The 23,019-nt window shown below is 56.3% G+C and overlaps 4 protein-coding genes across 17 annotated transcripts in view; all 4 read right to left on the bottom strand.

Moving 5' to 3' along the window:
• The window catches only part of SPEN (spen family transcriptional repressor), a 77,649-nt gene extending 70,895 nt beyond the window's left edge, over positions 1 to 6,754 (bottom strand). For 4 of the 13 annotated variants that reach the window (XM_068414525.1, XM_068414535.1, XM_068414539.1 and 1 more), the window contains exons 1-7: positions 6,355 to 6,754; positions 5,627 to 5,911; positions 3,483 to 3,609; positions 3,071 to 3,121; positions 2,471 to 2,559; positions 1,258 to 1,365; positions 357 to 424 (exon numbers count right to left, since the gene is read on the bottom strand). In XM_068414525.1, the coding sequence (XP_068270626.1) occupies positions 357 to 387 (31 nt within the window). In that variant the 5' untranslated portion in view covers positions 388 to 424; positions 1,258 to 1,365; positions 2,471 to 2,559; ... (2 more) ...; positions 5,627 to 5,911; positions 6,355 to 6,754. Of the gene's footprint in view, positions 1 to 356; positions 425 to 1,257; positions 1,366 to 2,470; positions 2,583 to 3,070; positions 3,122 to 3,482; positions 3,610 to 3,786; positions 3,947 to 5,626; positions 5,912 to 6,354 lie in introns of those variants that run through there. The other 9 variants (XM_068414530.1, XM_068414527.1, XM_068414532.1 and 6 more) reach the window with 9 other exon arrangements.
• Positions 6,755 to 10,387: 3,633 nt separating this feature from the next.
• Positions 10,388 to 14,556, bottom strand: FBLIM1 (filamin binding LIM protein 1). Of its 2 annotated transcripts, none has more exons than XM_068414588.1 (8): positions 14,250 to 14,556; positions 13,312 to 13,520; positions 12,822 to 12,955; positions 12,623 to 12,728; positions 12,365 to 12,534; positions 11,594 to 11,772; positions 11,381 to 11,498; positions 10,388 to 11,078 (listed from the first exon to the last, which is right to left on the bottom strand). In XM_068414588.1, exons 1-8 carry the CDS (start codon positions 14,273 to 14,275, stop codon positions 10,965 to 10,967), a joined length of 1,056 nt encoding a protein of 351 aa, XP_068270689.1. In that variant the 5' UTR covers positions 14,276 to 14,556; the 3' UTR covers positions 10,388 to 10,964. The 2 variants fall into 2 exon arrangements, with proteins under 2 accessions (XP_068270689.1, XP_068270691.1); XM_068414590.1 differs by having other exon boundaries at positions 13,366 to 13,520.
• Positions 14,557 to 16,722: 2,166 nt separating this feature from the next.
• Positions 16,723 to 19,740, bottom strand: TMEM82 (transmembrane protein 82). Its single transcript, XM_068414606.1, has 6 exons — positions 19,548 to 19,740; positions 19,390 to 19,462; positions 18,943 to 19,117; positions 17,560 to 17,968; positions 17,035 to 17,222; positions 16,723 to 16,834 (listed from the first exon to the last, which is right to left on the bottom strand). Exons 1-6 carry the CDS (start codon positions 19,702 to 19,704, stop codon positions 16,778 to 16,780), a joined length of 1,059 nt encoding a protein of 352 aa, XP_068270707.1. The 5' UTR covers positions 19,705 to 19,740; the 3' UTR covers positions 16,723 to 16,777.
• Positions 19,741 to 20,045: 305 nt separating this feature from the next.
• Positions 20,046 to 22,850, bottom strand: SLC25A34 (solute carrier family 25 member 34). The gene is made up of 7 exons (XM_068415084.1): positions 22,780 to 22,850; positions 22,121 to 22,165; positions 21,631 to 22,033; positions 21,015 to 21,080; positions 20,528 to 20,680; positions 20,294 to 20,428; positions 20,046 to 20,213 (listed from the first exon to the last, which is right to left on the bottom strand). The coding sequence occupies exons 1-7, from the start codon at positions 22,848 to 22,850 to the stop codon at positions 20,046 to 20,048; spliced, it is 1,041 nt and encodes a 346-aa protein (XP_068271185.1).
• Between the last annotated feature and the right edge of the window lie 169 nt (positions 22,851 to 23,019).

The following is a 23,019-nucleotide window of genomic DNA, read 5'->3' as shown; positions in this document are numbered from 1 at the left end:
GGGAACACAGCTCAGGAGCCCCTGGAATTTGGTTTACACCGACCCCATTTGTGTGTATATATGTATAAAAGCACATTTCTGTTTTCAAAATATTTTGCTATATAAAAACAAGACGTTTCTTCAGCAGCAGAGCGCAGTGCGATCGCTGAGCCACGCAACCAAAACACCGTGTGCCGTCACAGGGCTGCAAAAGAGCTTACTCTTGGTCACTATAGAGTAGATGTATTAGAATTAATATCTATTTTTTCACCCGTTGTTGGGAAAAATTAGAAATATCACAGTGCTTCTGCCCTGCTTCTCCTTGCCCCCCCCCCAACTTCTGTGCAACCACGGACCGAAGAGCTGTACCTGCTCACCTCGCAAGGGCTTTTTCCAAACACAGGGCATTTCACCAGCTACACAGAGAGAACTTCAGTCTTCCAGGCTGCAAAATATTACATTTTAGGGGAAAAACAAAGAAAACTAATCCAAAACAAGCCAGCCCCACGTGATTTGATACACAACCATGACAACTGCAAAGGATATAAATCCCCTAGGACTGGACAGATCCCCGTATCCTGTACTTTGCACACCCACTTGCTGTATGACCTCGACAAAAAGACCTCGCGTTCAATGCCCAGGAAAAATCACAGAAATTACACTGGAGATGCTGCAGGACAAGGGTTTAACACAAAACCCACAGCCCAAACCTGCGAGCTAAAGGCTGCTCTTCCCCACATTCCCTGTCGAACTGATCAGCGCACCCAGCGCTAAATAAACACCAAGCCAGCCACCACCAGAGCTTTTGTTTCACCAAACACCATTTTGATACCAAAGCAACTCGACTGTGTTTAACAGAGCACTTTTGTGCAGTTATCGCTCTTTCACCACAGAGAAAGGCTCAAAAGAAAAATACTTGTGCACTGAGACGTGCTGCGCTCAAAAACCTCTCCAGCAATACAGCACAGAACAGTTTCTCGGTGAGTTTTGGCCTCTGTGGATCTCATAGTGCAGCTTTTTAACTCTTCAGGATAACAGGGAAGCTTGAAAGACCGTGGTTTTATCCCCATATGGAGGAGAAGCGGAGGTTTCTATCGCTCACTTGCTTTTTGGCATTGGCAATTCAGGTTTTGTTTAGCTTGGAAACCTCATGGATGTAGCTCTAGTAACTCTTCAGTCCAGAGGGTGGTAAAAGTTCAGCGCTCACAAGGTAATTCTCACTCGTTTGTCCTAAACTGCCAAAGAAAAGTAATTCTGAGTCCCACGGGGTGTGCCAACCTGAAAACCGTGGAAACATCCCAAACAGCCAGCTCCTTGGTCCACCATTCCTCCGTGCCAGCGAAGGCCTCTGATGAGCACGGGGCGTATCTCCAAACCAACACATCCCTAACGAGAGAATAAAATTAATATCCCTGTCCACGCTGGTTTAATTCAAGCACAGACGAGGCTTTGAGCACAGGAGCTGTTGGCAATTCTCACGTACACCACACAGCAACTTTCCCCAGCTCTCCACCGCAGGGAGCACGGTATGAAATCTGGCCTGGACACCTCATACTTAACCCTCCGCTAAATTTTTTGCCAGAAAAGCATAAAGTCAGAGCTATGCTCCGAATCAGCAACCAGACTGCCTCGCCGGCAGCGAAACCACTGCATTTCTCAGGTGTTGCTCCAGCTCAGCAGGGCAGGGCCTCTCTGCTGGTCACGCAACACCGATGCCGATATTCTCATTAAGGGAGGCTAACGAGAAGGTGCCGATACCGAACACTCCTTGAACACTTGCCGGGACTCTGCGCCTCGAAGTCGTGTGTGACCTAGGAGAGCCCAGCAGCACGTGCTTTTTATTACCTTCTGCGACCCAACAAAAGAAATTGCACCCAGTAAGGAAGCATTTTCCTTCGTCCCAGTGAGCGAGCACGACTTTGAGGAATCAATAATACAGCAGCATCTCACGGGAGCAAGTTCACTGAAAAAAAACATAGTTCAAGGGGACCCTGATCTTCAACAACACAATTCAGCATGTTGCAACACTCCCTCCAATGTTTGCCCGTTGTATTTGCCTGAGCAAAATCAGGAGTAATATACTATCACGTGTAGGTCTGTTCGCTCGTAGGGAAAGGGGCCCCACAGTTTTACTCCCTGGAGGCAACTGTTCTCCCCACCCCTTTTGTGTGTAATTTTTTTTTTTTTTTAAACTTGCCACCCATCAGCACAATGCTGACAACTGCATTGTATGTTTTCTGCCTATGCAGCAGTTCAAGAGCACACAACTCTGGAAGGGTTTTTTGAAAGGGGAAAGGGGGAGGGAGCTGTCCTTTGCTGGATCGCTTTAATCCCATGGTTCACTCTTCTATGTGCCCACAGGAAAAGGGAAAAAAACACAAAGGTTTAAAAACAGTACCATTTTTAGAACCCAAAAAGGTCAAACTCAGTGTTCTCCCAAGATACAGTGGAGCTTAGAGTAAAAACTACCAAGAGAAAAAACATAAATCACCAGGGTTTCTTCTCAGGTGTTGGAAGTGACCCCAGAAGACAGCTCATCTCTCCTTGCTTCCTGGTGTTACGGTCTCCACGTTTCCACGCCTGCCAATGCAGAGACACCAGCTCTGAGAAAGGAAAATGGAGGGAGCTGGACTGTCTGTTGTTCCACCTGCCAGCAGCAGCTCGACGGAGCCTCGGTGGCACCGCTCCAAAGAGCAGCGACCAGAGCACGTTACCAGCCTTTGCAAATAAAGCCAATAGTACCTCACACGCACATGCGTCGTACAGGCAGGACTGGCAAACACAGCTTCCTTTAAAAATAAAGATGACTAATCCACGGCAGTTTTTCTTTATTTATTTTTTTCTAAAGGCCACAAGGCAGAGTTTTTTCCAGAAGCAGCAGCCTTTGTGAAATGGTAGGCAGTGGGAAGGGGAAGCCCTGGGACCTACTCATGCTATCCTCACAGGAGTAACCACAGAAACACTGTGGGTTTCTGCTGCCCGTGTACAACACACACTTACACAACCAGAGCACTGTGCCTTATGCTCCTCGGCGAGGCCAGATCCCACTGCCTGGCCGGCTCACAGATCCCTGCCTGTTTACAATACTTACAAAGCCAGTATCTGCTGCGGAGAGGGGTTACACAAACAATCCTGTATTTCCCTGCGAAGGAAAAAAAAATAGTAGTAAAAAAATAAGGCAGAAGACAGCCTTCACCCATAATATTGCAACATCCCCCTGTGCTATGCGGGTCAGGGAAGGGATAAGCTGGAAAAAAAGCGGCGTGCGGGGGGGTTCTGTCATGGAAGAGGAGCATCTGCATTAGCTCGGTGGGCTCAGTCCCTCAGCAAGGTCATTGTGGCTCGCAGGGAGCCACGTTAGCGCCAGCAGCCGGCTTGAATGCAAAGCTGTGGTCAAACCACAGCGGAGCCAGCGCTAAAGGAGGTCACTTGGGGACTGCAAAAAGGTAATGAATTAAACAACAACAACTGAAAAAAGAATGTATAAGCAGATGTTTACTGACAAGCAGGCAAGTCCACAGCTTCGCTCTGGCAAAGAGGAAGAAGGAAGGCTTGACTGCGTGGAGCAGGCGGAGAAGTAACAGCCCAGTTCCCAGGACGTAGCAAAATACTCTGCGTCTACAGAGAACACTGAACAGACTTAGGTTACAGCTTTTAGCCAGGACCACTTACCCACCTCCCCCCGCCTCCCGGCTCTGCTTTGCAGCCCTAAACCCCACCAAATCTGTCATTTTTAAAGCACTCAGAAATGGAGATTCACCACCGACGTGACTTTTTGGTGGTGGCACCATTAAATTACTTACCCACCTCACAGCCCGGGGCTGTGAAATCTTAAATTTGTGCGTGTTTGCAAATGATTTGGAAAGCCTTCCAAGGAAGGTGCTGTAGGATTGTAAATCCTTCCCATTATTAATAAAATGGAGCTATTGTTCCAGCTCTAATCAAGACTTGTCTCCAGCTGGGCAATTTTAAAATGCATTTCAAAACACACACACACAAAAAAAAACCCGATCATGAGGAAGCTTCAACCCACAGGCTACCAAGAAAAAAAAAGATCGCTGAAAGAGCAAGCTGTTCTTAAGGGGGGGAGGGAAAGAAAATTAAAAATAATAATAACCCTGCTATTTAAAATGAATTCCAAGCAGGAGCATGGGGGAGAAGCCTCCCTCCCACCTCCTGGGAAAGGTCACTCCTGCCATCGGTACCCGCGCTATGCTGCGAGAGAGCAACCCCATTGCTGCGTGCCCAGCCTCATCCATCTCCATCAGGAGACGTCTCTGCTTTTAATTTATTTAGCAAAGAGGGAGGGGGGGAAAAAAAAGATTTTTAAAAAAAAAAATAACTTGCAAACACCTCCCAGCACCCTTTTCAAGGATGGGGAAATCTAGCAAGGGGGAGAGGCTTGGAAAAAGGCTGGGGAGGGAAGGCAAGGGAGAGGTGGTGCATCCTCTGCATCATCATCATCTTCCTCCTCCTCCTCCTCCCCCGGCGGCAGGACCACGCCTGCCCGGCGCTGCGGCAAAGGCTCCGCAGTGGGTGCTCCCCTCCCCCGTGGAAACTTCTGGAATAAGCAGCCAAGCTGGGGAGAGGACAGAAACCTTTATACCCGCAGCGGGGAAAAAAAAAAAGAGAGAGAGAGCAAGGAATAGAGCACATAATAAAAGCGAGAGGATTGCACAAGGATGGGGTGTGTGCAGGGGAAAAAAAAAAAGGGAGATATATATAAATTAAGGCCACGAGCAGCTCTGGCAGCCCCGGCTTGGCGGGGTTTTGCAGCCTGCTTGGCTTTAAATAAAACGCCCCAGCACAAAGCACAAAAAAAAAAAAATATGGTGGTGTTTGGAGCGCTAGATGGTGGGATAAAGGAGCTGATCCCTCCTCCCGGATCTACAGCAAAGCCCTGCCATTCCAGTTGAACTAATTTGTCCTCTCTTTCTCTTGCAATGAATTGTCTGATCCGGACTATTTGATTGTATTTGCAGCTTCAGTTACTGCTGGGGTTTGGTTTTGTGTGGGTTTTTTTTTCCTTTTTGGTTCTATTGTTGTTTTTCTGGGTGTATTTTTTTTTCCTCTTTTAATTTAAAAACAATCCTCCCCAAATCTCCCAAGGAAAATCTACATCTCTGTGGAACAAACAAAACATTCAGGCACAAACTTCCACCATGGACTGTAAAAAAGAGATGGGTTGTTTTTTTGTTCTTTTTCTTCTTTTTTTTTCCTGGCATTTTTTTTTTTCTCCTGCTTTTAGGATATATTGTAGTAGAAAACCAATGGAGGAAAACAAAGGTAAAATATATATATATAAAATCAAACATATATACGGACCAAAATTACAGTGATTGTATATAATTAAAACAGTGATTTAGGTGTGTGAGTCTATTTTATATTCTGTAATCAGTCCCTGGAAAAAAGGAGCTACATACATATATATAAAAAAATATGTAGTAAATATATAGATATATTTCTATATATGTAGAAATAAGAGCATCTGTATGGGCCTAAATCTGTAATTCCAGGAAAAAATAGTAGTATTTTAAGCATGTGGTTTTTAACAAAGAAGGGGCAACATTATAACATAGCCTGTAACAACACTGTGGTGCAGAAAAAAAGCAACATTAAAAAAATATATTAAAAAACCAAAACATACGTGGTACCTTGGCTGCAGCCTCCCAAGAACGAGCGTTTGGATGTTACTGGGTATTTTTTTTTTTTGTTACAGTATTACCACGTCTGATCACACCAAGTACATGCTTTTAATTAACCGAATGGCGGGCAGGTTGTCGTGGGGAGCAAGGCGAGCGGCGATGGCTTCTTCCCTGTGCCACTCCGGCTCTGAAGATAAATCAGTCTTCGGGTTTTTGGTTTTGTTTTTTTAAGAGCGTTTGGGTATTTTCCATGCTGTGAGGAGAGCGGGAGGCGGCGGCTTCAACCCCTGCGAAGGAGAAAAGCGGTGGAAGAGAAGAAATTAGGCATAAAACTACCCACCTTGGGGTGCATGTGGTGATGATGATGGGGGGGGGGGGGGGGCGTGTGGAAAGAGCAATTCTGGGCCAAAAATCTTCACGCTATGAGGAAAAAAAAGCCCTGAAATGGGTCGGTGCCGGCGGGCTGCCCTGTGAGGGGAACGGAGGGGCGATGGCGCCTGGGGGGGCACCTGAGGCAGCGATAGCGCCTGGGGAAGGTTCGGAGGCGGCGGGGGGAGGCCAAGGCCTCCGCCACCGCCGTAGCCGAGGGGAAATGCACATTTCGGGGCATTTTCGCATCCTTTTGTAAAGGCGGCGGGGAGAAAAGGTGGCGGGGGGGGGGGGGGCGGGAGGAAGAAAGGTCAGGTTTCACCCGCAGCGCTTTCACTGACTGCCTGGAGAGGATACGCACATCAAGAAGAGCCCCTCCACCGTGCTGCTGGCACGGCTGAAGCCCACGCTGGCCGCCCCGGCCCCCGCAGCCGCGTATCGTCCGTCCTTCCCCCTCGCTGCCCGCCCGGCGCCATTTTGTCGCCTCAGCGCCGCTCGCCCCGGCCCCGCCGCGCGGCCATTTTGTGAAGCGAGCAGCGGGAAGGCGGCGGGGGGGGCCGGGCCGTGAGGGGCAGCCCCCGGCCGCCCCCTCCTCCTCCTCCTCCTCCTTTTGTGAGGCAAATACCTTCCCTTTTCTTGTTTATTTATCTTTTTTTCTTTACAAAACGCGGTGCCCTTAAAAAGCGGGGTGGAGGCCGATCGCCTCAGCAAAATTCAGCCTCGGAACGAAGGAATCTGATAAAGGAGATTAAAGTCTATTCCCCCCGGCTGGGTTTGTGAGGGAAAGTTTAGCCGCACGGAGAATTAAAGGATATGTTTATTTTTAGGAACTATTCCCCCCTCCTTCTCCTCCCTCCAGCTTTTTTCCCAGTGATAAATCACCGAGGTCAATAAGCCGCCTTGATAAACAGGATAATCTCCGAGAGAAATACCTCTTTTTTTTTTTCTTTTTAATAAAACCTCTCACCTATGGGCTCTAATGGACACTCCAGCGAAATAAAGATACAACATAAGCTGCTTGAAGCCAGGTCTGGGTGAAAAAATTGTTAATAGGAAATAGGGCTGCGGATGTTGCAATCACTGCTGATACAATGAAGGAAAGGTGGGATATAAAATGTCAAAGCCCTGCTTGCAGACGTGTGCCTGCATCTATTTGCAGAAGTAGGGTGGGCTGGGTTTATTTTTCCTTTTTTTTTTTTTAAATATATATAACCCAGTGTATCACTTGGAGCCTGGTAACGCGCTTGCGTAACTGGCTGCATCAATTTCGCCTCACGTTATGGAAAACATGGTGTGCTTTAAAAATAAATTGTGGTGCTGGGTGTTTCAGTTTTGAGGGGAAAATGTGGGAAAAAAAGGAGCATGTTGCATTATTTTTTTTTATACATCCCACCTGTGCTGCATAATGAAGCTGGAGAAATTCAGGGCTTGTACTGCTCTCAGAGAAATCCCTGCTGGTTTCCACCCCTCTCCCTTAGCCAGCAGGATCAGACCACTTTTCATTTAAGAAATGTTAGTTTTTTAGGTTGTGTCGAAGATGGGAAAGTGCAGAAAATGGATCTGAAAGCTCTGCGGGGAAAGACGACGCTGCACCAAGCTGGCTGGGATATGGTTGCAATTAACCTGGGTCGACGAAAGGAAAAACCCAGTTTTCCTTCCATCCCAATTGAAAAAAAACCCAAAACCTCGTCAGCACTAAGCATCCAACCCTCCTCCCAGTGCCTTTTCCAGGCAGCAAAGCCCCTGCCGCTGCTTCGGCCTCAGTTTCCCCTCCTGCAGTGTTTCCCTCTCCACAGCCAGCTCCTTCCCGGCACCTTGGAGACGGCGATGGCAGAGCGAAGGCACGCAAGGAATCCGGCTCATCTCTCCCTCTTTGCTTTTCACATTTCTCACAGCTGAGCAGGGGGGATGCTGGGGAAAGGTGCTTTCCAGCCCCTTTCCCTGTAGGGGCTCGCTTTCCTCATGCCACACCAAAACCTTCAGCTTTCAAACAAAACCTGCAAAAAGGCCTTATTTGTTACAAAGCAACGCTTTGACCCCTGATTTTAAAATACTATGTCCGTGACTGTCAGCTCCTCCTTTAATTTAAAAGCTCTTTTTAAAAATCAGGCAGTCTGTAGAGTTGCAAGAAAAGAAAACCTTTGGGTTTTGTTGTTTTGTTTTGTTTTTTTTAATGGGATACACCATTGTATTCCTGGGAGCAAACTGGGCTTGCAGTGGGGTACGGTATCCGATGCCTTCACTGGGAAAGCCCGGGGAAATTTTATCCTTGGGCCGCACCCAGCCTGAAGTGAAGAAATATTTGCATTTGCTTCTCCTTGGAGGGCAGCCAGGTCCCTCCCAGCTCTCCTTGGCCTGCCAAGAGGGATTGCAAGAAAATATGGGTTTATTGCAGCAGCCGAGGGAAGGGCAGGGCCCGGCCAGCGCGATTCGAAGGCGTACGATCTTCTTTGCCCCTTTTGCACTGCCACTGGAATAAAACAAGAGAGGCCTCGAGCGGGTTTTATGCCTGGGTGGTCTTGGGGGGGGTCTTCAAGGCTTTGAGGGGCTCCCAGGGCAGAGCAGGAGCTTCATATTGCTCTGTGCGTGATTTATACTTGGTTTATATTTGCTAGCAGAAAAAAAGTGCTTGCAATGAGGTGAGGAGCCCAAGAAGGGGCTGAGCCGTTGCAGCCGACGCGGGCTTGCTTGGCAGCAGGATGGGCCCCAGCTCCACAGCCTCACCCCCTGTGAAATCTCCTCCCCACAGCTTGGCCGGCGCTGGAAATTCCTCGAGATCCTCCTGGGGGAAAACACAGGGCTGTGCTTTTCAGGCTCCCCACGCCTCAGCTCGTAATGCTTCTCCCCTCATCCGAGAAGAAAACAGCTTAAATCAGTCTTATATCCTCTTACCTCCATGTCCATCCATCCCTGTCCCTTGTCATCCTCCGCTCCTGGAAAAATACACCCAATCTCACCGCTTCAGCGTCCCTTCTGCTCTCCCTCCAGCATCTTCTCGAAGGCTTCATGTCGATAAAAACCTTTCCCTGCCTGCCTCTGGCCAAAAATCGCTGCAGTCCCGGTGCTAACAGCCCATCCTGGCTTGCTCTGTGTGGGAAATACCCGACCCCTTCCCCCCGTTAGCTCCGCGGCGGGGTAGCGTGGCTTGCTGAGCACCCAAGGGTGCTGCGTAGAGGGTTTAGATGCAATAACGCATCTAAAGCATCGCTCAGCATTGGCATTTCCATCCTCCCTGAAAACTTTGCTTGGAAAAACACCCGTATTGCCAAAAAAAAAAGGGCACTGCTTTGCTCTCTGGGGCTTCCCTTTAGCCACTTCCAAGTCTGCCCATGTCATTTTTTACTTTTTTAGCATCATTTTGGTGCCTGGTTTTCCCCCACAGGGCGAGAGGCTTTGGGAAAGCGAGAGCTGACTCCAAGCATGAGACTTCCCCAGCGAGAGACACGGCGTCCCCACCCAGCCAGACCCAAAGCCACCTACTTACGTGACCGGCACGGACCGCAACTTTACATTAACATCCTATTTATAAATAAGTTTATAGCGAGTTACGACCTGATTAGATGGGCCGTAGACGCGCATTAACAACGGTTGAGTAATAGGCTTCGGCAGATGGGGAGAGTCAGCAGGAAATAGTTGCGGGGTTTGGTGTGATTAATCAACCAGCCCGCCGGACTCCAGTCCATACATTAACTATACATTAACCCCTTCATTCATAAATACAGCACGTGCTGGACAGATGTTATACACCGTGACTTAGAAGCGTACGGCTGCTGGTTTGGTGATTGTTCTTTTTTTTTTAGCAGCTCCCTTTTTTTCATCAGGAAAGCATTAAACATCATCTCAGATGCTTTTGCTGTTTTGTCCTTGCATTTGTGGCTTTTTAAGCACTTTTGGTTAAAAAGAAAAACCCTTCTTGCTCCAATGCCCTCACAAACAAAACCCACTAAGCACCAGTGACACGGATGTCAGGCAAGCAGAGAAATGGTTTAATTTCTGCCGGTTTGGGGCTTGGACTGAGAGCAGGTCAAAAAGTTTCTGATGGCAGACTGATATCATCTTGGATAACATGCAAAAATGGGCTTATCGGTCTTTCCTGGCATCCCGGCGCTGTCGGATATAAGACAGACAACATTTAGCTGGAGGTTTTTTTGCCTGATGGGGGAATTTGTGCTCCAGCTGCCCTCTGCCGGCTCCGGGCCTTGGTTGAGATGGAGCCCAGACTGCGGGCTGTCAGCAAAAAAAAAAAAAACAACAACCTCACCACCAAACACCCTTTCATCAACACCACGGCACGGAACAAAATCCCAAATCCAGCCCCAAAAAAACGACCCTCCGCTCTCCCCCGGGCCAGATCGCTGCATCCCAAAATCAGCCGCGTTACTGCCCCGAGCACCCTGACTCTTGCCACACTTTTAAAATCTAAAAAGTGGCTTTTTAAATTTTTTCTCCTTATTTTTAAACTTGCATTTTATGGGTTTGGGATGCAGGGTGGATGAAAGAAAAGTTTTTTTTTTTTAACTCGGGGTTTTTAAACTCGGGGTTTTTATTTAACTGCGAGTAACTAAATCAGTGCCCGCTCCCTGCGTCACCGCAGAGAGAAATGTTTAGATGAAACCCCAAGGAAGCTCGAGAAGAAAGGAAAAAAAAAAAACACCCAAGGAAACCAAACCGGCCTCAGAAAAGGAGTTTAAAAAAAGAAATAAGTGAACAAAACCTCAGTTTCTCCCCCACCGCTGCTCTACCAGGGCTTTTTATGTTCGTAAAGAGCGCGGAGCTGTGCCAGGACACCACATCTGCGCTTCTCCGCCCGGCAGGACGGGGTCCTGGGTGCATTTTGGTGCTGAAAACACCAGTCCTGCAGCTATTTGGGGGTGCAGCAGGCGCCTGGGACCGGCCGCAGGGGTGTATCGCGGTGGGTGCACCCCCTTTTTGGTGTCCGGCGCTGGAAGACGAAGGTCGAGCCGTGGGGTTTCAGCAGGACGACTCGTTTCGCCGGCGGACGTGGCAGGACTTGCAGAGGAGGTGGTCATCCAGGGGGTAGCACCCCGTCTCCATCGGCTCCGGCGACAGGGGCGTCCCGCAGCTCTGGGGATGAGAGGGGAAAGGGAGGCCATGTTTTAGGGGTCCCCGTGCTGCATTGCATGCGAGACCGTTGTTGCATCCCATATTGCAAAACCGCCCAGCACACGATAAAACCAACAAATTATATCAAAAGCGTGAAAAGCTGAAGCTCTCCTGGCCCAACGCATCGTCCTTTTCGCCCAGTTCATTTATTTTCCCCCCTCCCTGTCGCTTGCAAGATAAACTGGTGGTTAAAAAATAACCCCGTGGCCGTGCTCTGCAAAGGCTCAGTGCCAAACCCCTCGGCTTTCGGGGGGACACTGTACCTCGCAGCGGTAGCAGCTCTCATGGAAACTGCGTCCCAGGCACTCGATCTTGTAGGTGTCCTTGTCCTCGCGGGGGACGATGGGGTGCTCACAGGCGCTGCAAACCGCTGCGTATTTCCTGACGGGAGCAAACCGGAGTGGCGTGAGATCTTGGGGGGTGAGCCGAACCCACCCCAACGTGGGGGATGCTCCCCCATTTCCGTGCTCCCCGACCTGTAGAAGTCGGCCACGCAGTACACCTCGCCCCGCTCATCCACAGCGAAGCTCTCGGCGCCGATGGCCCGGCCGCAGGCGGCGCAGGAGAAGCAGCCGGGGTGGTAGCCCTTGCCCAGGGCACGGACGATGCGCTCCACGATCAGCCCCCGGCACTTGGCACATTTCTCCAGCGTGGCCTGGGGTTTAGGGACACACACACACACACACACACACACACAGAATCACAGAATCAACCAGGTTGGAAGAGCCCTCTGGGATCATCGAGTCCAACCATTGCCCTGACACCACCATGGCAACTAGACCAGGGCACTAAGTGCCATGTCCAGGCTTTTCTTAAACACCTCCAGAGATGGTGACTCCACCACCTCCCTGGGCAGCCCCTTTCAGTGTCTAATGACCCTTGCTGAGAAGAAATGCTTCCTAATGTCCAACCTGACCCTCCCCTGGCGAAGCTTGAGGCTGTGTCCTCTTGTCCTATCGCTGGTTGCCTGGGAGAAGAGGCCGACTCCCACTGCGCTACAACCTCCCTTCAGGTAGTTGTAGACTGCACTAAGGTCACCTCTGAGCCTCCTCTTCTCCAGGCTAAACACCCTCAGCTCCCTCAGCCGTTCCTCGTAGGTCAGACCCTCCAGACCCTTCACCAGCTTGGTCGCCCTCCTCTGGACTCACTCCAACACCTCCATGAGATGCCAGCTCCCCTCCTCAAGGGACTGTATCTCCTGCCACCTTCCCCGAGGGTGCCGGTTGTCCCCGTGGGAGGACAGGTACCTGGTAGCAGGTGTCGCATGTGGGACGCCCATCTTTTTGGTAGTAGCGCTGGCCAGCCAGGAGCTGGTGGCAGGTCCGGCAGGTGAAGCAGTCGGCATGGTATTGCTTCCGCATGGCCTCCACCGTCGGCTCCCGGGGCCCCACCGCTTTGTGGCAGAAGGCGCAGATGTCTGCGGTGGGAAGAAGGGAGAGGAGGAGTTCGGCGCTGCGTGCCTCAGTTTCCCCAGCTGAGGACCTCAGTTTCCCCTCTGCGCTTACCTCTGGAGCCATCCCTCTCTGGGTACCCGTTTGCATCCTGCGACTTGCCCGCTTGCTCCTGGCAAAATTTGGGCAGCCTCAGTTCAGCGGGGAAGGCGGAAGGGGCCTGGTGAGCAAGGAAAGCGAAAGCATGTTATATTTATACCCTTGCAGGTGGGGAAACTGAGGCACTGGGGGGATTGCACCCCATCGTCCTCACCTGGAGGGTGGTGGGTGCCATGAGGTCCAGTTGCTGCAGCGCCGGACCCAGCGCCTCCGCGGACAAGGGCTGAGGAGCTTCGGAGAGGACGAGGACCGGTGGGGATGAAGGCACGGGGGCTGCTGGGTGGGTTTCTGTGGCGAAAGCCAGACACGGCGGGTTTAGGGGGGTAATAACGCCCGGTCGCAATAACACAGCGACAGCTTTGCAGCAGCGCTCGCCGACCTGCCCCAAAAGCAAACGCTGTCTGGGACGGAGGGGACAAACAGCACCGATAAGCGCCCGGCGATGGAGAGCAAACACAGCCCTTCCCCAGCAGCCGGATCCATCCCGGGGTGGGTGCGGGGATTCGGGGAATAACCCCCCCAAAAAACCCCCCACATCCCTCCCTGCCTGCACGCCCATCCTTTAGCAAAGCATCTCCGCAGCGTCCTCGGCACCATCATCATCCTCCCGGCGCCGCTCGCCGTCCCCCGCGGACACCCCTCACCTCCGTTGGGCAACACGGGGGGCCGCAGCGGTGGGGTCCGGGGGCGCTGGGTACCTGGGACCTCAGCACCATCCGGCTGCGGCTCCTGTTGGGTTTTCTCCTTGGTGGCCGCCTCCCTCCGCGGTGGCACCAGGGTGATGAAGATGGACGAAGCGATCCTCTTCTCTGCTTTCCCCGGCAGCATCGCCGAAGCCGCGGAAGGGCTGGACCTGGGTTCGATTTTGGGGGAAAAGAAGATAAAAAGGAGCAAAACCCGGGGGAGCTCCTGCAGCCGTGCCGCCCTTCGGCCTCAACCCGCCTCCCTCCCGGAAAGGGAGAAGGAACGAGCGTCCCCGTCCCACGTCACGGCAATAAACGGTCTCGTGCCTGGGAGGACTCAGGGTAAAAAGGGGTCCTGGTGAAGCAGCGACCAAAATCTCCTGTTTTCACACCCCTGTGGCACCCCTGCCCTTTTGTGAGCACTTTAACCCCCTTTATTTCCTTTTATTGCCCCCACCTGGGATTAAACTCGCTGTGGGCAGCAGGAAAAAATCCCACCTTTCCTCTTAAAAACGGGGTTGCAATAGGATCGGCTTTTGCAAACCCTTTTTTTGGGGTGTTTTGGGGTCCCCTGGCTCCCCGCTTACCCCCATTTCCCCACTAATCACTCCCAGCTCAGGGCATCCCCCCCCCTTTATTTTTTGCAGATGGGAAAACCGAGGCACGATGCCACGAATCGCCGCGTCCCCGTCACCAAGCGTTGCCCAGCGGTGCCGGCAGGATGCGCCCGACCCCGATAAAACCCCGCTCGGGAAGGAAAAGGGCTGTTTGTTCAGCTTCCCAACGGGAAAAGCAGCTGGGACGAAGCTTCCCCTTCCCAAACGGGATGGTTTGGGGCCGGAGGGGGGTGAAACCCCCAGGGCTGGTGAAGTAGGATTCATCCCCGAGGTGAAAAATACCTGTGTGATGAGTTGCCCGGTCTCATACCCCGGCGCGGGGTGGCTTTGCTCCCCCCAAATCCCGCTCACGGCTGTCGGTGCATCCTTTTGGGGCGCAGCCAGTCACGGGAGGGGGGGAAAGCTTCGGGATGGGCACGTCGTGACTTCAGCCTCTGACTCAAGCAGGGGAAGGGATTAAAAAGGGAAAAAAAAAAAGCTCTGGCTCCCTCCTTCCCCGTCGGCGAAACCCCAAACGGGCTCCAAAAACCCAAAGGGGCTCCGAAACCCCAAAGGGGCTCCGGCGCTGCCAGCCTTCGCCCGGCCGCTCAAATCCTCTCCCGCAGGAGCCGCCGCTTCTCCTCGCCCGAGCTGCAGAAAATAAGGGGGAAAAATAATAATAATCATAAAAAAAACAACCCAAAAAAAAAAGAAAAGAACAAAAAAAAACCAACCCCAAACTCCGGGGCTAATGGGAACCATGTGCTCGGCGCATTCCTCTTTGTGCCGGGGGCTGACGGGATCCGGCGGCCCCATCGTGGTACCCCCCAGTTCCCCCCATAAGCTCAGCCGAGGGGCTGTCGGGGTGGTCGAGGCTTGAGGGGGGCATTAATGGGGTTTGCCCCCCCCTTTTTAATGGGGTGTGTCCCCCCCCCATAGCTCCAGCCTGTTTCGGGGCCACGTTGGGAAGGGCCCCCCTGCCCCCCCGCGGTTTCCCTGCAAGAATCGCCCCGAAATCTCCTGGGGTGGGAACCCAGGTGGGACCGATGGGAACGGGGCCACTTATGGGGCACACCCCCCCCCCCCCCCAATACCCCCCCCCCAAATTGGGATGGGACGTGGCGCTCCTACAGCTGTCCCCCACCTCTGTCCCCAGCCCTGGGGGCCTCTCGGAGAGCGCTTTGAGGGCGCCCAAGGGAGAAGGGACAGGGTGTGGGGACACAGCCCTTGGTGTCCCCTTGTCCCTTCCCCCCGTGGCCCTGCTGTCCCCTTGTCCCTTACCGGGGGGGATTGCCTTACAGCCCCCCCGCAATCCCCTGTCCCCCTCAGGCTAGCCCCACAGCCCCCTGTCCCCTACCTGGGCGTGCCATGTCCCCTAAGTGGTGGTGACCCCACTGTGTCGCCCCCTGCCTGAGAGCCCCCTGTCCCCTAACCTGGGGGTGTCCCCAATCCCATACCTAGGGGTGTCCCCTACCCCCTACCTGGGGTGTCCCCAATCCTATATTTGAGGTGTCCCCTACCTGGGGGTGTCCCCTGTCCCCTACCTGGGGGTGTCCCCTACCTGGGGGTGGCTCTTGGTCCCCTTGTCCCATCCCAGGACAGCTCTGCCATCCTTATCCCATCACCTGGGGGTTCCCACGTCCCATCTTGGGGTGTCCCCTGTCCCCTACCCGGGGGTGTCCCCAATCCTATATCTGAGGTGTCCCCTACCTGGGGGTGTCCCCTACCCGGGGGGGGTCGCCTGCCCGGAGGTGGCCCTGCAGCCCCGCCAGCCCCTCGGGGGGGAGGGGGTGGGGTGTCCCTGTCCCCTACCTGGGCAGCCCGTGGGGTCCCTCCGTGCGCTCCGCGGACGCGCCCTGCCCGGCCCGGCGGGGAGGCAGAGCCGGCGGCATCACCGCCCCTTCCTCCCTCCCTCCTCCTCCTCCTCCTCTTCCTCCCTCCCTCCTCCCCCTGCCTGCAGAGGCGGGGGGCACGTGTCCTCAGGGTGCCCCATGCACCCTAGGATGCCCTATAGGTCCTCAGGGTGCCCTATAGGACATGGGGTTCCCCGTGCAACCCCCCCCCCAGGATGCCCCATAGGTCCTTAGGGTGCCCTATAGGTCCTCAGGGTGCCCCATGCACCCTGGGGTGCCCCATATGTCCTCAGGGTGCCCCATAGGTCCCCTATACAGCCCCATATAACCCCTGTGCCCCCATACACCCCCAGGATGCCCCATATACCCCTATACACCCCCAGGATGCCCCATATACCCCCTATACCCCCCCAGGATGCCCCATACGGCCAGCTGCAGCCAGGTGGGGAAACTGAGGCACGGGGGCAGCTCTCAGCCAGAGGGTTCCCCACTCCGTGCCTCAGTTTCCCTTCCCAAGGAGGAACCGCACTGCCCACCTCCCCCAAAGAGCTGCACCACGGCCGTCCCTGAGCCCCTCTTGGTCCCAACAGGCCCCCAGCTCACTCTGCCCACGGATTTTGCTGGAAAAACCTTTATTCTCTGAGATTTACAAGTCCCTGGAGGCCCCTGCACCGTGACCCCACAGCCACCAAGGACGGGGACATCCGTCAGCATCCCGCGTACCCAGCGGGACCAGGGAGCAAACCTCTACCACCGCCGCAGCGTCACGGGGTGCCCCCAAAACCAGGGGCTGCGTTGGCATCCCCCCAACCTCCCCTACCCCACGGGACGGGGTCGAGAACCTTCCGAGTCCTTTTGCCTTTATCCCCACGGGGGATGTGTGACGGGGAGGATTTGGGAGGGGGGGGGGTCCCACATTTTGGGGAGCTGGGCAAAGCCACCCTGAGTTTCTGATGCCTGGTGACACCCCACGGCGTGTCACGACGCCTCCTTCGATCCCGATTGCCGATCCAGCCGAGGCTGCTGGGCGAAATCCTGTGGGGAGATGGGAGAAGAGAAGCAGAAAGGCCCCTCACCATGGCCTCGAGGCTACAGCCAGCCCCTCACCGTGACCTCAGGGTTACTGCTAGCCCCTCACCATAACCTCAGGGCCGCCGCCAGCCCCTCACCGTGGCCTCGGGGCCGCCGCCAGCCCCTCACCCCGGCGTCGTGGCAGCGCAGTGGCCCCGTCTCACCTGCCGCCGGCTCGCCTCCAGCATGGCGCCAGCGCGGAGCAGGCACCAGAGCTCTCCGAGCAGCGAGACCAGGACATGGAGGACGTCGGCCCAGCGGCCCACGGTGAGGAGGAGGATGAAGAGGCCGCCCATGCGCACCAGCACGGTCCGGTACCGCGCCCGCCCGCCCGCGCCCTGCGCCGGCTCCTCTGCGGGGACACGGCCGCTGAGGGGGGGACCCTGTCCCCTCGCCACCGCCACAGCCCGGGGACACCGTGCGCTGCAGGGGTGCTACGGGGTGGCTTTGTATATAGCCCCAGGATGGCCCATACTGCCCCATACAGCCCCGGATGCCCTATGTGCCCCCATACAGCCCCAGGATGCCCCATGTGTCCCCATACAGCCCCAGGATGCCCCTGTGCCCCCATATACCCCCAGGGTGCCCCATATACCCCCCATACAGCCCCAGGATGCCCCATACTGGGACACACCCCACTCACCCCCCCCCAGAACCCCCCATAATCGGGGGTCCGGGCCCCTTCTCACCCTGCATGTAGATGACCAGCAGCGTGTAGCAGATGGTGAGCGGCGTCCAGAAGCGCACGGCCTCGGCCGCCGAGAGGAAGTCCCGGTTGATGAGGGCCACAGCGGCCAGGTCACCCACGGCGAAGGCCACAGCCAGAGCGTTGCGGAGCAGCCGGGGGATGCCGTGCCCGGCGGTGAGGAGGAGGATGCAGACGCCGCAGTAACGCCCTCGGATGTGCAGCTCGTAGAGGGTACAGACGTGCCGAGCCAGACGCCGGGCATAGGTGGCCAACAGCCCCGCTAGCCCCGCGGCCAGCGCCAGGTTGCAGGTGGCGTGGGGAGCCCCTTCCAGCAAGAAGGTGAGGCCGCAGGACACCCCGCAGCCCAGCGAGAACTGGCACAGCAGGTGGAGGTGGGTGCTGTGGACGCCCTGCGGGAGCAGGATGGCACCGTCAGTGCAGAGCAGCGAGGGGACAGAACCACAGACTGGTTTGGGTTGGAGGGACCTTAAAGCCCATCCAGTTCCAACCCCCCTGCCATGGGCAGGGACACCTTCCACCAGACCAGGTTGCTCCAAGCCCCATCCAACCTGGCCTTGAACACTGCCAGGGAGGGGGCAGCCACAGCTGCTCTGGGCAGCCTGGGCCAGGGTCTCACCACCCTCACAGCAAAGAATTTCTTCCTCAGATCTCATCTCAATCTCCCCTCTTGCAGTTTAAAACCGTTCCCCCTTGTCCTGTCACTCCATACCCTTGTTAAAAGCCCCTCTCCAGCTTTCCTGTAGCCCCTTCAGGCATTGGAAGGTGCTAGAAGGTCTCCCCGGAGCCTTCTCTTCTCCAGGCTGAACAGCCCCAGCTCTCTCAGCCTGTCTCCACAGCAGAGGGGCTCCAGCCCTCTGAGCATCTCCGTGGCCTCCTCTGGACTCGCTCCAACAGCTCCGTGTCCTTCTTCTGTTGGGGGCCCCAGAGCTGGACGCAGCACTGCGGGGGGGGGTCTCAGGAGGCTTTTAAATCCCCCTGGGGATGGGGACTCCACCACTGCCCTGGGCAGCCTGTTCCAACACTTGACAACCCTTTCCATGAAGAAATTGTCCCTGATCTCCAATCTAAATCCCCCCTGGTGCAACTTGAGGCCGTTTCCACTCATCCCATCACTTGTTACCTGGGAGGAGACCGACCCCCACCTCGCCCCACCCTCCTTTGTGGCAGTTGTAGACAGCGAGAAGGTTGCTGCCATAAGGCTGCTCGGCTGCAAAGCGACGTGTGGTGTTCTCCACGCCAGCCATCCTCATCCTCCCCGCAGAGGTTGCACAGCAGCGAGGGGATGCGCGGCTGCGAAGCGATTCCCCTCCCTCCACGCCACCGCCCCGCCGTGCCTCAGTTTCCCCCCTCCATCCCGCCTCACCTTGCCGAGGGAGAGGACGGTGGAGACGGCGCGCAGGGAGAACTCCAGCACCACAAGCGCGGCCACGCGCGGCCCCACGAGCGCCAGCACACCTGTCAGCACCGCCACGTGCAGCGGCTCCAGCGCCCGCCGCTGCGCCCCGATCGCCTCCTTCTCCGCCTGCCTCTCCGGGTCGCTGGGGACGGCGAGGGGGGGACACGCTGAGCCAGGCGGGATGTCCCCTTCCTCCTCTGCCACCACCCCAAAATGGGGCGACAGCCTTGGAGACAACCCGGTGCTTTGCAGTGGGGAGAGGAGGGCGCAGCCCCTGCCCTGCTCAGCCCACCACCAGCACCCATGGGTGCTGAGAGCTGCCCGACAGCAGATCCTGTTAGCAGATCCCAAAAGCTGATCCCAAAAGCAGCTCCCCAAAACGAACCCCCCCAGGAACGAAGGGCCGGTGCTTACTTCAGGCACTGGATGTAGAGATAAACCTTCACAAGGCTGCAGAGCACCGAGACAGCACAGGCACCCACCAACCCTGCGGGGGGAAAAGGCAGCAGCGGGTCACCAGCGTCCCCCAGGGTGTCCCCAAGCTGTCCCCGTGCCACCCCGAGGGCTCTCACCTTGCAGGAGCGTATCTAGCAGCGCCCAGCCCCATGCCAGCCCGGGCAACGCCGGCAGCCACGACCCCAGAAAAAACATTTTCAGTGGAGAGGAGCCACGGTGGAGCCAGGCCCCAGCTCCAAGGTCCACAGGGCGGAGGCTGAGAGCCACCCCCATGGCTAGTAAATCATTGCTGGGGCAAGTGAGGGCAGCTGGAGCCCTGCTCAGAGCAACTGAGCTCCAGCTGCCCCATGGAGGGGAAAATTAGGGTGGGGAAGGATGCTGGGATGGGATGCACATGGCGGGGCCCCGGGACCGCCAGCATCTTTAATCCCCCCTGGCCCTGGCGTCACTGTTATCCTCTCCAGCCCGATGCATGGCAGCGTTTCAGGTCACAATCCCCCCCCTCCTCTATTTGCACCACCCCAAGACCCCAAAACGATGCCAAAAAATAGAAAAAAACCCCTTTATTAACAGCGGAGGCGAGGCCGGGATCCCCGATCCTCCGGCCCCAGGGGCTACGGGGGCTGCACCAGCTTCCTGAGCTCGTCCCAAAAGAAGAGGCTGAGGACGGTGTGGGGGCCGAGGCGGAGGTAGACGGCGCCGATGCCCTTGTACAGGCCCAGCAGCCCCTCCTTGCCGGCGATTTGGAGGACGCAATCCAAAAACCCCCGGTAGAGCTTGCCCTGGGGAGAGAGGAGCCGGCTGCGAGCCGTGGAAGGAGCCGTGTCTCCATCCCCTATTTTTTGTTGCCCCACGGCCTTACCGTGCCATCGGGCTCCACCGGCTGGTTGTAAAGCCGAGTGCTGACCACGTCGAAGGGCGTCATCGTCACCGCCACGGCCACGCCGCTCACCATGCCCCCCGCCAGCACCGCGGCCCAGCTGCCCTCCCCGAACCACTGCGGGAAGCGCCGGCGTCAGCTCTCCCCCTCCAAAAAACCCCCCCCGGGGTGAGCGATGGGGCCGGGGCCGGGCACGTGTTCCTCATCCCTCCTCACCTGGCGCTCGCAGACCCAGTCCTTGGCGGAGGCAAAGGTGGCCAGCTGGGCTGCCGAGCCCACGGCCACGCGGGGGATGGCGCCCGTCACCCCTCGCCACAGCCCCGCCACCCCGTGCTGCTTGTAGATGCTCTCGAAAGCCCCAGAGATGCTCTGGGGAAGAGAAGGAATTAGTAAAAAAATGGGACTGGTGCATCCTACTGCGGTAAAATTTCCCACCCCAGCAAAATTTCCGTGCAAAATTTCCGTGCACGAAGCCACCGTGGCTCTGGGGGGGTGACACCGGTCCTGAGGGGTGTCCAGATCCCGTGTCACAGCTCCACGTCCCCGTCACCCCCTCTCCATCCTCACGCCGTTATTTATAGCGTCTAAACGGGGCCAAACAGCAGCTTTAAATACCCAGTGGCCAAAATAGCGTCGTCCTCACCGCGTGCACAGCCATGGTGCCACTGAATCGTGTCCCCCCCCCAACCCCATCCCCACTCACCTCGTGGTTGTGCTGGTGGCCCACGGCCACGGCCGCCAGCGTCTGGGCTTGGAGGTGGGTCTTGACCTGGGGAAGGCGGGGGGGGGGGCACACAACACTGGGTGACAAGTCCCCCCCCAAAGGGACACATGGGGACAGGCTGCAGTTCCCCTCATCTCAGCAGCTTTTGGGGGGGTTCTGAGCCCCTCCAGCAGATGTGGGGGGCCCAGATGTGTTGCCAAGCAGCACCTTCAAACTTTGAACCCCATTTTTCCCCCACCACCCCAGGGCAAAGGGCCCTCACAAACACTTGCTGCATCTCCCCCTTTGAGCTCTGCACCCCCCAAAAAAAGGGGAAAACTCCCAAAAAAGGGGGAAACCCCCCCAATTTCCTTATGAGGGGGGTTCTCCACTCGGATTTCCAGGAGAGGGTGGATTTGGGGGGGGGATTGTGCACAAAGCAGCCCCACATTTTTGGGGGTGCAAAGCAAAGCATGGGGAGAAGGGATGCACTGAGCCGGCGTTTGTAGGATGCAGCAGCTCCGGGTTGGCCAATGCTTTTGGGGGGGGGTCCCCAAAATGCCCCCCCCCCACCCCCCCACCAACGCGAGGGCTCATGGGGCAGAGCAGCACTCACCAGGTACGCGGGGCTGCCCACGACGGCTCCCACCGCCCCGGCTACGGCCCCGGCAGCCACGGTCCCACCGGGATACCGGGTCCAGCCGGCGTCCTCGGCGCGGGAGTAGCAATAAAACCGAACGCCGTTCATGAGCCCCTGGTAGAGGAGCCCAGCGGCCAGGCCCTTCTGCAGCCCCCGCACCCCGTCGGCTAGGCATACGGCCCCCAGCGCCCGCAGAACCCCCCGGTAAGGCCGGGGGTAGGTACCGGGGGGCTGTAACTCGCCCTGGAGCTGAAGCCGAGTCTTGACCACCTCGAGGGGGTTGGTGAGGACGCAGGCCAAGCACCCGGCCGCAGCTCCCAGCGCCAGATCGATAACCGGAGGGACCCCGCCGGGGGGGGAGCCCCGTACGCTGCGGGGTCTGGTTTGGGGGGGATAAGGGAAGTCATGCAGGGAAGGGGAGCCGGGGAAGGGTCCGAGGGGCCCGGCACCCACCGCCATGCAGCACCTGCCCGCGGGGATGGCCCCAGGCTCCACCTTCCCCCTCCAGCCACTGCGGGGAACAAAAATAAAGGGGCGAGCGAGCGAGCGCTGCCTCCTGCAAACACCCCCCCAGAATCTGGTGCTGCCCCCCCCAATTCGGGAAGGGATATAGGGCAAAGGTCAGGCCTAGGGGGGCATCCCCCCCTTCCCCGGTACCGACGCGCACCCGGCAGCCAAATCCCGGCCGAGCGGCTTCGTCTCACGTGACTTGGCGGGGCCCCGGCGCAAATAGGGAAAAAAAGGGCCGTTTCTGTAAAAAAAAAACCACAAAATAAATTGAAATAAAATTGAAATAAAAGCTGATGAATGTCGGTTTGCGGGGGGGGGGGGGCGCACAGCCATCAGCCCCCCCCCCCCGGCAGCCGGACAAACCCCAGGGGAGCACAAGCACTGGGCAACTCATTGCACTTGTGACTGCGGTTCGCAGGGGCCTGGCAGGGAGTGGGGAGGGGGGTGTCTCACCCCCTTCTCCCCGTGCCAGCCCCGCTCGGGGTCACCCAAATGCTTTGGAATCGGAGCTTCCCAGGCCAAAAAGCTGCAGGGAGGAGGAGTCACTGCGCACCCCCCGCCATGGATTCCTATTTTTAGGGCTCCGCCGTGACCCCCTTTGAGACCCCGGGTTACGCCACGGCCGACCCGTCGGTGATTGCTGGGGGTGGAGGGGAAAAACCCCCAAAGTCCTCCCCCCGCTCCATGGCTGCCCCATCCCCAACATCCCCCCAAACCCCCCTCTTTGATCCCAAAAGCGAGGGAGGGTTAATGGGGAAGATGGGTGACACTGGGGGCTGGCCCAGGGGCTGTTTACTCCTTGTCTAGACTGGGACTATCCCAGATCCAGGAGATTATCCAGGAGGGATAATTCAG

This window comes from Nyctibius grandis, chromosome 17, assembly GCF_013368605.1.
Source record: "Nyctibius grandis isolate bNycGra1 chromosome 17, bNycGra1.pri, whole genome shotgun sequence".
NCBI classification, from domain to species: Eukaryota; Metazoa; Chordata; class Aves; order Nyctibiiformes; family Nyctibiidae; genus Nyctibius; species Nyctibius grandis.
This window is presented reverse-complemented; position numbering and strand designations above follow the sequence as displayed.

Bases quoted from the DNA above. Each gene is read 5' to 3' on its own strand.
- FBLIM1 (XM_068414588.1), bottom strand. From the start codon at position 14,275: ATGAGACCGGGCAACTCATCACACAG. The intron at 12,535-12,622 runs GTAAGCGCAGAG...TTCCCACCGCAG, and splicing joins AGAGAGGGATGGCTCCAGAG to ACATCTGCGCCTTCTGCCAC. The intron at 11,499-11,593 runs GTCGGGGAGCAC...TGCTCCCGTCAG, and splicing joins TGCGTGGCCGACTTCTACAG to GAAATACGCAGCGGTTTGCA.
- TMEM82 (XM_068414606.1), bottom strand. From the start codon at position 19,704: ATGGGGGTGGCTCTCAGCCTCCGCCCTGTGGACCTTGGAGCTGGGGCC. The intron at 19,463-19,547 runs GTGAGAGCCCTC...TTCCCCCCGCAG, and splicing joins GCTAGATACGCTCCTGCAAG to GGTTGGTGGGTGCCTGTGCT. The intron at 16,835-17,034 runs GTGAGACGGGGC...ATCTCCCCACAG, and splicing joins TGGAGGCGAGCCGGCGGCAG to GATTTCGCCCAGCAGCCTCG.
- SLC25A34 (XM_068415084.1), bottom strand. From the start codon at position 22,850: ATGGAGCGGGGGGAGGACTTTGGGGGTTTTTCCCCTCCACCCCCAGCA. The intron at 22,034-22,120 runs GTGCTGCATGGC...CCCCCAAACCAG, and splicing joins GGGGCCATCCCCGCGGGCAG to ACCCCGCAGCGTACGGGGCT. The intron at 20,429-20,527 runs GTGAGGAGGGAT...CGCTTCCCGCAG, and splicing joins ACTGGGTCTGCGAGCGCCAG to TGGTTCGGGGAGGGCAGCTG.